Source organism: Leptodactylus fuscus, chromosome 1, assembly GCF_031893055.1.
Source record: "Leptodactylus fuscus isolate aLepFus1 chromosome 1, aLepFus1.hap2, whole genome shotgun sequence".
In the NCBI taxonomy this organism is placed as follows: domain Eukaryota; kingdom Metazoa; phylum Chordata; class Amphibia; order Anura; family Leptodactylidae; genus Leptodactylus; species Leptodactylus fuscus.
The window spans coordinates 127,012,322-127,026,524 of record NC_134265.1 but is presented as its reverse complement, the minus strand read 5'-3'; the positions used below and the strand labels follow the sequence as shown (position 1 = coordinate 127,026,524).

General features: G+C 40.0%; 1 protein-coding gene across 2 annotated transcripts in view; it reads left to right on the top strand.

Moving 5' to 3' along the window:
- SMTN (smoothelin) overlaps positions 1–14,203 on the top strand; it is a 102,706-nt gene that overhangs the window by 56,532 nt on the left and 31,971 nt on the right. For both annotated transcript variants that reach the window (XM_075276646.1, XM_075276647.1), the window contains exons 9-10: positions 4,286–5,026; positions 6,102–6,286. In XM_075276646.1, the coding sequence (XP_075132747.1) occupies positions 4,286–5,026; positions 6,102–6,286 (926 nt within the window). The remainder of the gene's footprint in view (positions 1–4,285; positions 5,027–6,101; positions 6,287–14,203) is intronic.

Sequence of the window (14,203 nt, the reverse complement as noted above, 5' to 3'; positions counted from 1 at the left end):
CTTCATGGTATTTCTACAGGATATGCCTTAAAAGTCTCCAGCAGAGGTGCAGATGTGAACCCAGCTTTATTTTCATATTCCACCATCTTCAGCATTGCTATACAAAAAAACATAAATCAACATAGCGCACATATATAAAGAGTACATCAGTGGACTAAATCAATACGAGTCACTTGTCTATCAATTTATGGAATATCCTATAGATATTGTGTGTGTGTGGGGGGGAACTAGTGATTTCTCTTTAGAAAAGTAGAGTTTTGATCTAAACCGACTTGGAGCACATGCACCCGGGTCTGTATTATAGATTGCTATATGCTCATACTGCACTTCCACAAACCTTTCAGTAGTTTAGAGACAAGCCGGTTTTGTGGCACATGGAATTACAAAGCTAAGTGGAAGCATGCCATGTGCATAGGAGCTAAGGTTGACTTAGGTGCTAAGTAACTGGTTACTGGTGTAAAGAACAAATGGACACATAAACCTTTTGAAAATTTCCACAAAGGAGTTTTTTTTTAGTCTCCCATCAAGTACCCAACTGTCATTGTTGTAGCCAAGTAAACAAGGACTTTCCATGGACTGTCAGTATAGGAGCAGCAGGGTTTAGTGTATCTATTTTTTCCTTCATTTAGTCATTTCTAGGGTTTATTTAATGATCAAGTGTCCAGTGACCTAATGGGCGCATGCCTTACATTCAGGCCTCATGTTGTGGCCAGTGATCAGTTGCAGCAGTCATGTCTGGGATATCGCTGCAGGATTGTCAGGGACCATCAGAGCGGCAGTGCTAGAGCAGTGGGGAGTTTAAGGCCGGGTTCAGACGGGGTTTTTTGGTCAGGATTTGACGCGGAATCTGCATCAAAATCTGACTCAAAAGACCGCCTCTCATTGAATTCAATAAGTTCCTTTTCCGCGAGCGGTTTGTTGCCGCTCGCATAAAGAAGCGACATGCCCTTTCTTTCATTCCACGGCTGTTCAGCTATGAACGTCCACAGCGAGACACTTATTCATTTGGGCCTAATCCGGAGCGGAATGCCATGACTGGATGCCGGTGCACACTGCATCGACGTCCAGTCACGGCCTCCACCTCAAAATCTGGTCCAAAAACCCCCCGTGTGAACCTGGCCTAAGAGGTAAGGCCAGGTTCACCTTAGTGCTCGGTCTCTGCTTGGGGATTCTGTTCACCATTCCACTAAAAAGCGTAGAGAAAAGTCCTGTAATCAAGACACTTCTCTCCGCGTTTTTCTACCCTTTTTCGAGTTTTATAGTCTTTGAGGTCTGTAGGATTCCGAGGGCAACCGCTTTTTTTAAGCATTTAGATTTCCGTTTGGGGGTCCCCAAGCAGGCACATTGATCTGAAGCCCGGAGGTAGGTGCGAACCTAGCATAAGTGATGATTTATTTTATGTATTTATTTATTTTTGTAAAGGTTTTATTGTTAGGGGCAGTTCACACGGAGTAACATTACTCCTTGTGAACTCCCCATTAGTTTCAAAATAAACACATAACAGTGTCATAGGCATGTAAAAAAAAATTCAAGGGGGTCAGCAGGGTATAACAGTGATATTTCCTTACTTTCTCTCTGCTGCAACACAACACAGAACAGTTGAGCAATTGTACATAATTGGTACCACTCTGTGTCCCTGCCACACCTCCCAGCCCAGGAATAGAACCCTTTATCTAGCAATCTCAGATATTTCTATTTCTAGAACTGCATTTGTGGTTTCATATGAAAGAAGAGAGTCTTCTCTTTCATATGACACCAAAAGAAAGTTTCTGTGAGCCAAAATTTGTTAATACAGTATATCGCAAAATTTATTATATAAGTACTGCCAGAAATTCAAAAGTTGTCTGAAAGCTTAGTCACACTTTAAGACGTGTTTTTAAAAGTTGGGAATTCTATAAAAGCATACGGTATGCATGAAATGGAAACACTATATGGAGGACCTCTGTCCAGGAGATGTGCAAACATCCTTACCCAGAGTCATGAAAACAGAGGTCTCTGTTCATTTGATAAGTCATTATACGTACTGGGAAAATACTAAAAATGTCCCACCGGTTTTATGGCACAAAAGTGGCATCTTTGGGAGGGTAGCTGTTTCCTCAAAAAAAATGGACCATAAACACTATACTTTGTCCATTTGCCATCCTGCTCACCATTTTCAAGAAATGTGGGTGGAGAAGGACAAGGATCTAGGTGGACTAGAGTGGGGGACTCCTTCGACCAACAGATTTTGTAAAACGCACCCCTGGGTGGTATGAGTTATACCTGCAATCTAGGCCAGTCCCTGACTGGCGTTGATTTCAGTTCTGGAGCACATGGCCTCCCTTGGTTGGACTCCCTTTAATAATGATGGCACATTTGTTGCCAGTGCTCTCAATATTAAGATCGGCGCACTATATGCTGGTTTTAATAAATTCCCCTCATTGTTTGACATGATGTATTGTACTATGTATTGTTTTCATGGAGCATCTTCCTACCTAAAGTGGAGGAATGCAGATTGAGAAACTGATCAGGTAAGGTGAAGCATTTTAGGAAAGCAGATTTGTAAAGTAATGCAGCAGATGTTGTATAGGCTTTCCCACCTTGTGATGTGAAACTGTTTTCCGACTAGAGATCTCTTCTGTATGGAGACACTTGGTGACGTACAAGGAGTTCCATTTCTTGCTCTGCAGGAGTTCAGAATATTGTTTACGTTCATACAAGTCAAGTACTTTGGCTTCATTTCATAAATCGACAGGAAATCTCTTATTTCTGCTGCTTGTGGAGCGGCTTACAGCTACTCTTATGCTTCTGCCATGGACTTACAACATTTACACGTGGGTACTGATGCTCCTTTCACATCCATTATCAAATACATTCAGTCATAACAGAAATAGGCTATAGCACACAACAGTTGATCCATATAGAAGTGTCTTATAGGCCCCTGTCGCAATGTGAAGCATGGAAACATAATTCATTGATGCCGAAACTACATTAGATACATGCCAGATTTGCCAGCAACAATACTGCCACCTTACCATAAGTGGACCATACACTTGAGATATTTATCCGCAATACATTGGTATATCCAAGTTATTAGTAGCCTCTTTTGTTGACCTTATGCACATGGCCACCACAAACATCAAGTACTCGGACGATTTTGCCAAATGTAGCTGTATCTGCTGACTAAATATAATTCGTATGACAAACTTTTTTCTTTCTCCGCATGCTTAGTATCAGGCAAAGGAGCAACTGGTAGAATATGACATGTGTACTGCAAATCTTTGGCTCTTATGGCATATCATTAGAATATACATAACACAATGATTGAAGGACCCAAACTCTGATCTCCAGATGAAAGGGACCGTGAATTAATGGTATTGTGTTACTGAGCACTCTGCAACCAGTAGGTGGAAATACCAATGTGCATGGAAAAACTTGGAATTATCCATTAACCAGTAAAGATTTAGCTTGGTGTGCACTCGCTTGTATAAGTTAGAGAGAACTCCTTTAACCACAATCCCTAACATTTTTCCATGGAAGTGAACCTAACAGGCTACAAAGTAGTTGAAGGGATTTTGATTTCCCTTCAGACCCTCCTCTTGGTAGATGATACTGCTACTCCATAATATTAGCTTTTGTACCACCAAACCAAAGGCACACTTTGGCTTGGAGAACTTGGTTGACTCCAAAAAGGAACTGTGTAAAGAGAAAACGAGTCTAGACAAATGAAGGAGTTCTTTAGAACAATGCATGTAAGGATTCCTCCAGATGTTTCCACCACAGCAACCAAGGAAGGAAGTGTGAGCAGCTACCTAGTCTGTCCCAATGCTGTATGGTCCCACACGTGTCCACCCAATCCTATCACAGAGAGTGTTAATGCAGGAAGATGTGCCGGTAAACAGGGAGCACCATTGTTAGCCATGTGTTCCATGTGTGTGTAAAGTTGTATTTGCGTAGTATATTTGCATACTCCATTTCTCTAAAAATGGAATATTATGTTTTAGAAAACTGAGTAATATGTGACCTCATGTTCTGACAATAATAAATATAATATATTAGCTTTCTATCTTTTAAACTTGCATTATTATGAAAGGTGTAATGTGTTTTTAAGCTATTTTTTTTATTTTTCGATGTTAGTGTTACAATTCTACTTGGTAAAATCAGATTTCTAAGCATATAAAGTAAAGAGTATAAAGAACAAACATGCTATTTTGCAATGGAGCTGACTACCTCTCTTTCTCATATTTGTGATTTGCTTATTTGTGGTATGTAACAAAATATAACGTGAACTTTGTTTAAATTCTAGATGGACAAGTCCCTGTTTCCCCCTTTCGTCGAGCTAATTCTGTGAGAGACAGAATGAAGAAGTTTACAGAAGAACCCCCTGGCGCACCACCTTCATTAGGTATCAGATTCTCCAGCATGAGGGGTGAGCGGACTCCAGTCAAAGGAGCAAGAGTACTGCAGCAACAGACACTGTTCTCTGCAGGTCAGAAAAATGGGCAAGAAAACAATCAGAAGACATTACAAGAAGAAAAGGTATTGGCAAAATTTGGACTAAGTCGCACAGTTACACACAAAGTGGATCAAGGTGCAAACAGCAGTAGCAGAACACAAGATGGTAAAATTGCATCTGTACCTGAAATAAGGGGTTTGAAAAGTTCATCCATTAAAGGCTCCTCGACTCACAGCTCTGCTGGACTCAGTGCATCCTCTGGGGAAGTGAGCAAAAGACTTCCCCAAAGCCAGGGCTCATTCATCCCAAAGCAAGAGGGTGGGAGGAGCAACTCAAACCAATTGCAAAGAACCCAGGTCACAGCAGAGGGGGGCAAGCAAGTTGAAAATGCAGATGGGAACATTACAGCACCAGTGGCTCAAGAGCGTGTGCAGCCCTCTACACCATCTCTCAACGCATTAGCCAAAGACACTCAGGGTGAGAAGCAAGACACAGACATGAAAACACTGCTCACCATTGAGATAAAAGATGGGAGAAATCAAGGATCCACTAGCAGTAGGATTGTGGGGCATCCAGGAAACCAGAGAGCAGGTAAAAACTTTTTGTAGTAAAAAGTATATGCATGTGTATATTGTATGTGAATTAAGTGTATGTATTATCTAATTTTTGTTATCTAAATATTTATTATTAATAATTATTATATATATTTATTTTTTACTTGTATAAAATTACATCGACATAGAAAGGTGACTTTGATTTTGATGTGGAAGGTATAAGTGCTTTGCTGGCCCCTGGTGGACACTGCTTGTATTCTCTGAAGCAAACTAATGTCTAAGATGCATGTTCATACAGTTTTTAAGTTTTTTTGAAAGATTGCTTCAAGTCTTCACTCCATTGAAATGCATGTCTTGCTGCAGTATGTGGATGCTGCCCATGAGTTAGTAAATGTCTCTGCTCAGTATTTCCAGCAACTTATAGGGCAAAGCGTTGGCTAGCAGTCAAGGACTAAGGACTATGAGTTAGTGGTTCTGCTTATATTGAACTTTGGTCGGTCCGTCGTTGGTTAGCGAGCGGCTTATTTTTCCTTTACCTTTTTAGTCTGTATCCTATGAGCAGAGATGGCTGTACATTATATTCAGTGTGTTTACTTAGAGACATTCTGCCTCTGTGCTGCATCTTCTATAAAACTATCCATCAAGTGGCTCCATTACATCACTTGGATGTCATGGAAATAAACAAAAGCCTTCCATACGGCGTGCAGTGTCCCGTTGCCAGCAACTTAAGAACAGTATGTTATTTTAATGTCATTTGTTAGCAAAAAAAATCCACTGTTCTAAAATACTAATATGAGCTATTACGTCATCTCCTGGTTTATTTACTCATAGATTTTCCTTGAATTGTGGTTTGTTTGTACCTTCCTAAATGTTGTCTCTTTGCAGCTTATCCCATCGGGGAGACCTACAGTCTTGCCTACAGCTGGTCATTTGGCCAGACTTTGCTGATGTGTTTTTTTAACAGTTCTTGCATGCATGTTCTGTCTTGGATACTTGCAAATCATGGAGTGACAGCTGCTTACATCATCTCTTACACAAACTAGTCCTCATGCTGATGGCTCAGATATTAATCAACTGAAATATTAATGCAATAACTTTTTTTTCATTTAAAGAGTTAACCTTGGGACTTACGGCATCTCCTTTCCGAGTTGGCAACAGTCTCTCTTCAAACAGCATCAGTACAAGCAACCTCAATGCAGGCAGCACTATCAGTACAAGCAGCATCAGTAAAAGCAGTGCCGTGGTTGGTAAAGGCATCAGTACAAGCAGCATCAGTGCAAACCGTATTTTCTCCAAGGTAACTTCCAGGGCCCTGTGACTATTTCAATCTTGTGAATGATGTCTTTCATTGATAGTAACAATTTCCTGAACAATATTAATGTGTATTCCTTCAAAAGATAAATGATCTCCACATGTTTAACAAGTACCTCCAATTATACTACAACTTCTCATAGGACAATAGTACAAGTGAATATGAGAAACTTGGTAATTTTGTCCTATTAAATAAAAATGCTTTTATTAGGTTGTTACTTATAACATAGAAGGCTATTCAGGGGGAAGGGAAAGGCTGCTGGAATAGGTGCACCCATACTGCAGCTGCTTGGCATTCCCTGGTATGTCAGCAACCACCAAGCATGGCCGTTTGACACATTAATGGGCCCTGTTCAAAGGATTCATAAGTGACACCACACATTCGCACACACACACACATATATACACACACACACACATATACACACACACACACTTCACTGTCCCCTGAAGTGGACAACACAATATAGTGAACCATACATACATTGGAAATAAGTGAGTTCTAATTGAAAAGAGATGTTTGCTTACTTCATTTATTTGCAAATATACTTTCCAGAAGCGTATGCATGGTTCAGTCAAATGCTGTGTGTCTTGATTCCACCATTCCCATGTACACATGCATGGCCAAGCATGCATTTGTTCTCCATATGGATGAAAGTAAGCTGCTTCTCTGGCAATATTTTATGTTCATGAGGACAGAAGAATAGCATGATGAATGTCTGAACCATTTCTCCCCAGATATTTGCCATCAGGGAAGACTTAACAAGGCCCTATACACATTAGATGGTTGACATTCCCAGCAAAATTGACAGGTTTGACCAACATTGATATAATGTGTATGGTCAGCTTAAAGGGGTTATCCAGGATAAGTGCTTTTGTTGTTTTTTGTTTGTTTGTTTTCTGCAAGGTATCTCCAGTGCTCTGGACACCATGGTCTGGTCCTGCTGCTCTGGGAGCTTGTTTTGGCGGAAGTGACCGCTGACATCCAATCAACATCTTATTTGTTCCTTAAGCTACTGATTGGGCAATGGCCATATGCGGTGGGGACTTCTTTCAGCAAAAAAGGGGCAGCAGGACCAGACTGCAGTGGGAGACAGCAGAGCATCAGCCAAGTATAGGTGGTTGGGGGGGGGGGGTTGTGTATTTTTCAACCTTTCTTGTCCCCATTGCAGAAAAACAATTATCCTGGACCCTTTTAACTTTTTGGGTTATTTCTTATGGAGTTCTGTATTAGTGAATATTGCTGGGCTAATAGAAAGTCAGTTTAGCTCTTAGTGACATATAGTAGCTCCTGAAATGGCAGAAAAAAAATGGTATTGCTTCAGTGCTGCTTGTGTCAATAAATGGTACTGCAACCAGTTGATAACAAACATATTTATTCCACAAGACTGAACATCAATAAAAAAGCGTAACGTGTTTCAATGCCATCCCGGCGTCTTCATCAGGCCAAAAGGCTGAGTCTAATGGAGGCATACAGTTGTAGTAGCTTACAGTAGCGCCTGACATTTACAGTGTATTTTTTTTTTTCATTTTTTTTTTTTTTTTGTCGAGTTTTACTCTTAAAACGCAATTAAGCTTCTGGACAACTTTTGATTTTCTGGCAGTATTTGTAATACATTTGGTAAAGTACTTTATTAACATATTTTGTTTCCTTTGGGTGAAGTCCTCCATCTCTTTCTTCTTTATCTTGCTTCTGTACTGTTCCTGCCTCACTGAGTACCTGTGTATGGAGTTCATGCCTGGAGTACAGGGTGTGTAAAATATAGCAAAATGATAGGGGGATCGCTTCATACAATTATATCTTGGGTGTCTTGAAAATGTAAAAACTCTGTCAGATGAAAGAGGAGAATCTCTTTTTTTCATAGAATAAGGTTGCAATAATTATTTCCAGAGATATCAATTTCTGGAAACAGTCAAGACTGGGTATATGTATATTCGGCTACAAAATATATATGATATAAATAACCCAATCCCGTCTGTTTTCAACCAGCAATGAGAAAGTTTATAATACTCAAAATAGAACTGAACTGATCCTCCCCTACCCTCATTTTCTTTTTACACAGTCCTATACTCCAAGCCCACACGATTTCACACAAAGGAGACATTTGTTAATAAAGTATATTTAAAAATGTATTAATGGCCCAAATGCTGTCAGAAAATCTAAAGTTGTCTGAAAATTTAGTTATGCTTTAACATGGGCAAATAAAACCAGAATAATTAAAACAAAAAAATATCCTAATGTACCCATTTCTTTTTTGAAGGTTGACATTAGCACATTGAGAAAATGCCTCCAAGGTAGTTCTAAATGCCATCCACTCTTACTATTTGGTGACACTAAATTCCACCCATGCTTTCATCCAGTTTTGCATGCATGCATTCCATTTTTATAAATGCAGCTCCCTTACTGAAGAGGATAAATAAGCTCCAGGCAATCATTGGCTGTGCATGAGTATGTTCTCACTTTTGGAAGAAGACCTCCAAGGGTTTATTCACGTCACATTTTTTTAAATTTTTTTTTACATCTGTTTTTTGGTATACATTTGGATGTATAAAACTGATGTGAGCAGATGACCTTCTGTTCATATAGACTTCCATGTACGCTACATTTTTGTATCCTTGTTTTTGGATTTCGTTAAACTGATGTAAAAAAAATTGTTATGCAAATGAAGCCCAATCATGACACCTATGACACATACAAGGGGACATGCGTTTACTGCTTTACACCCTTGTGGTTCAGTAGAAGGCTGTGCTCTTTCTGCTCTTACTTGCAGCTTCCCCTCTTCTATACAGACATTGTGACAAATTAGAGGTTACTGGCGGTTAAAGGGTGAACTATCTTCTTATTCTATAAATACTGGTCAGGTCAAATGTAAAATGTCCTGTGTGTGGGCAAGAGAAATGCATGTTTTCTTTGGATAGTAGAGAAGCAGCACTTGGGGCTTTTTATTCGCATTAACCCCTAGGTGGCCACGTGGCCTGAACGTCACTGACGCAAACACTTCATATCTTTGTTATTCTTAGTCTGTTGCTGATTTTTTTTTTTGTCTTGTCTTCCATTGGAGATCTTTAAAGGGATCGTATCATTTAAAATGCATTTTTTTTTCTGACTTAACATGTAGTAATAGCCTTAAGAAAGGCTATTCTTCTCCTATCTTTAGATGTCTTGTCTGCACCGCCGTTCGGTAGAAATCTGGGTTTTCTTCAGTATGCAAATGAGTTCTTTCACAGCACTAGGGGCATCCCCAATGCTGCGAGAGAACTCTCCAGCACCGCCTCAATCTTCTTCTGGAACGACCTCTTCATGCATCTTCTTCTGGTGCTGGTGTCACACTTCTATGTATGCACAGTCAGCTCTGCCATTGGGCCTCTACTACCCCTTTTCCCACCGTGACCTTCTATACTTTAACCATACCTTAGTTTGCACACTTCTTACATAAGAATACAGTAGCGGGGTAATTATGATGAGTTCTGTAAGCCTGTAGAGAGAATGTCACTGTAGTCTATTCTAAGAACTGTGTCTGAGCTGTTACTTTCAAGGACAGTACATAAGTTGTTCATGGTATCCAGTTATTTGTATGAATAGCTTAGATTGTAATGCAACCACTCACAAAGGCATGAGTTATAGTTATGCCTCTAGACCTCAGGAAAGCTAGATGTTGCCATATATTAGGTTGCCTGTAGGTACCGGCACACTGGACTGATGGTGATCGCTAAGGTTTTTCTTTCTAAAATGGGTTTTGACTCTTAATCCTACATAGACTATAGAACAAAAACTCTCCTCTATGTATGGCACCTACAGAATCACCTACTTCATCCTGATTTCTCTGGGAGCAGCATATATGCAGTATTGAAAGCCATATAACCGTGCATCTGTGATGGTGTCATTTGGCCCGGGTTAGAGTAACAAGCCAGCTTTTGATGAAACTGTGCCACAACTGTCCAGTGGTGTTATCTGGTATTGCAGCCAAGCTCAGTTGCAGTGAATGTGACAGGTGTGGCTCTGTTTTTCTTATCTTGTAGTGTGTGATGTCATGTTGGCAGTTCAACCACTAAATGTTGAAAGTCTGCTAGAGCAATTGCAATTCAAGGATGTTGATCCAGGGACAAACATCTGACATCCTGATGTTTCCAAGCCCAAACTGTCGGGGTTCTGTGTTCACTCCAAAGCAGGCTTCCCCTTCATGTCACTACACTGCTTAAGGAAAGCCTAGTTAAAGGGAGCATAATGCCTTTTTTGGTTTTCTTATTATAATACGGGTTCCTTGATGTAAAGTAGCAATTTATTACAGGTCAGCGGTGACTCACCACTTGGAAACTGCTGTGCCTAATCCTTTTTTTAATATAAATCTGCCATTGAGAAACATTACCGTATATACATAATATATGAATACATTATTCTTCAGCAGTATATATATTCTGCCCAAAGCTTCTAATGTACTTTTTTGTTAATACAATCACTGGATCACATTGTTCCCTTGCATTGAACAGATTACTAATTTCTACTATTTAGTGGTGAAATCAGGGGCTTTCAGTTTTCGCACAGTTGTTACAATTCGGTGGTCTTTCCAAAGCTGTGCAATTTTTCAGAACCTCTTATATAAAAAGTGTGCTTTTTAGGTATATAATTTCTCTTGTTACGTTTTTCCTTTGCATATATTATGACACTTTCAATGCTCTTCTCACGTCCATATCAACAATTCAAAGATCACCCAAGAAGAAAATGATTGTAATATGCCTACCCTGTGACATCCAGCCAAGAGCACCGCTATACATTTTATTTGTAATCCACAAGCCCCAAAGACCCTGTTGTGTCCGCAGAGAAAATAAAGGCGCTGCTGTTCTTACAGAGATTGTGCTAGATCTGGTATTCAAGTTCTTTTGCGGAAGAGGTCTTAGATCCTGTGTCTGGGAGGTCCCAGAAAACAAATATACATATGGACATGTAGGGCAAGGGAACAGAGGACTGTGGGATGTTTGGTAAGCATGACTGCCATCTATTTCAGGACTTTAAACCGAGCAGAGGCATAGAAAGTTACATTACCAGATGTAGGCAGGGTGCATTCATATTATTTCAACACTGCAGATACATTTTTATTGTATTTTGCCAGTGCTGGAAAGAAAGTAGTTAATTTTTCTGTTCCACTTCTAGGAATAGGCAGCTTCCTGCCACCTGCTGTGCCCACATCTTTCTTCCCCTTTGTCTGCAGAGGGATGTTATGGAAATATATTTATAGCTCCTGCCTGTAAACATTCCCCCATATCTGGATTAGAAGAGGGATCAGAGCAGGACTCTAGCTGTGTCCTTGGACAGATCCATTCTGATATGACCATAACCCTGCAGGAAACCAGCCCCCGCACCACCTTCAATGTCTCCTCTGTACTAGGTCGTGTTCAGATCGAGTGGTCCAGACCGTGTTCCTTCACTGTACTGCACGCTGCTTATATCTGGTGGTCAAGGCCAAGTGTTGCTTTCAGATCTAGATATCCAAACTGAGCTTGTCCAACCATGCCTAGTGCAGGCATTCAGGAGCTGGATAACCAGCATCCAGAATCTGTGCAGAACGCAGACCATGAATTTATGCTCTTTCAAAAGCAAGTCACACAGCAGCTGCGGGACATGGCCATGTTATTGGAACCATTGACATCTACAGTCAATGACTTGAAGGAAGAGAACCTTCTTCTCCATTTGGAACAAGAGAGGTTGAATCGGCAGGTGGAAGAACTAAGTCTTCTCCTTGGCACACAGGAAGTTTGTAGTTCTGTACCCCATCCTCCAAGGTTTGCCAGCACTCGCAGATCTTCCTCTGTACATCTCTCTAGAAGCAACAGTCTTGTAAGTCCCCATGTGTATTAACCCTATATATATGGACTGCAAGAAGTTATGACTCAGGGTAGGATATAATGGTGGTACCTTTGTTGTTTACTGCTGTAGAACTGACTTAACAACTTAATGGTTTTCAGTAGTAGTGGTGATGTTTTTTTTTTTTTGTTTTTTTTTTGTTTAACCCAATACAATAGTTAATATGCATATGTCTGCAGTTATAGCATCTATGCTCTTTCATTAGATATAGATATACTTGTCTGGCTTTAGAATGTTTCTATAGCAAATTTTCTTCTGTTAGTGGTCATGCTATTTAATTTATTGTTCAGAGTATAGCTACCATACTTAGAGCTCTAGAAAGCCGATGTCAGCCATTCCTGCTGAGTCTGAGCTTCTGCAGAGTCTAGTTTGGAATATATGGAGATTCCTAGTCACAAAGGAATGACCAGGGAAAAGAAACAGTATGTAATCTTTAAATATAGATCCCCTTACTTTCTACGACTTGTTGCATCATTCATATTGAGAACTATAAAGTAACCACGTGGTAGAGTTAATCCGAAACGTCTACATTTGGTTAAACTGCTGCAGACTGATATCATCAGTCACAAGATAACAAAAACCAATGAAAAACGATATGGTTTTCCAATACCTGTTCATTGGTTTTTGCAGCAGTTTAACTGGTTGTAGAAGTTCACATTAACTCTTATACATTGGACATGTGTCACAGTGCTGTTACAACTTTTCATTTGGTGCCATAACTATCTTTTATCTATTTGGTAGCTGGTCTTGATGGATCCCATTGCAATAAAATATATACCAATAAATAAGATGAATAGTACTATCCCCGCCTGGGAGTTTAGCTTTGTATAGCCCCATAGATATTCTATAATGTGTAGCAGCCGCTCTAATCCAGCTCCTAACTTCTACACCAAAACACCAGTTTATAGCTGGACAGCTATGAGGGATCCTATTGGCGTCTTCATATCAGGAATGCAAAGTTTTTTTTTTATTCTTAACAATAGTTTGATTGCTCTTTTTTTATTAAATATATTTTAGTGCTCCATCAAGTGCAGCAAATGGTAGTCAAACTGAAGAACAGATTGTATTTATTCTATAGCCTCTGGTATACATTGGGACTAGTATGGACATAATGTAAAAGTCCAGCACATACAAAGCTTAGTCTGTCTTCTGGTGCCATTGTGCTGTCTTTATTGCATGTTGTATGACTGATAATCAAACATTCACTATTATATAACTTTTGTAACCAGTTATCACCATCATGGAGAATAAGTACAGTTCTCCTTTATAGCCTCTAGTGCATTGCTGTGACTTGTTCAGTAACATGCTGTGTCCTGATATAGCTGTTTGGATCAGGTGCCAGGCAAATTCCTATGTGTTTGTGTGGTTCACTAGCAACTCATCCATCCAAATCCTCCATTGTATACTCTGGTTTCACATCCTACAGAGAGCTTAACTACGGCCGTATTCATATTGTCACAAGTGAAATGTTTTAACACATGTGATGAAGAATTGTGACAAATGGAAAGCATTCTCCAGCTGCCATGAAGGAGTTTAATTTAGACATCTTTACATTACAAGCTGGATAGGCCAAGTAGTGTTTCATATCCATATTATATGCCATATAAGTCTGATGGCTGCTTGTCCCACCTTTTAGGAAGTGAATAGGAGTACCGAAACTGGATCACAGCACTCTGGAGCAGCGTAGCACAGCCTGCTTGTCTGTTTTTGCACCTACTGGCTGGTGGTTAGGAAGTCACCATGACTGGCTGACAGGAATACCCCTTTTTAATGCTTTTTGTTAGCCTTCCCAGTCAATGAACTTATTGATGGGTGTCCTACTGCTGTGACACCCTCCTCCCCACTCCAAGGACTGGATTGTAATATAAAGCGGAAACCGAATCTAGCTGTCAGCTGAAAGTATGCAGGCCATCCTTGTAATACCCAGACATGTTGGGTCCTCTAGAGTGAGACCCTTTTCAAATGTTTCTCAGCCAAAGATATATATGGTGGACTTTATTTATTACCGTAACTCTCTAAGGCTTGAAAGATGGGTTGAAATTG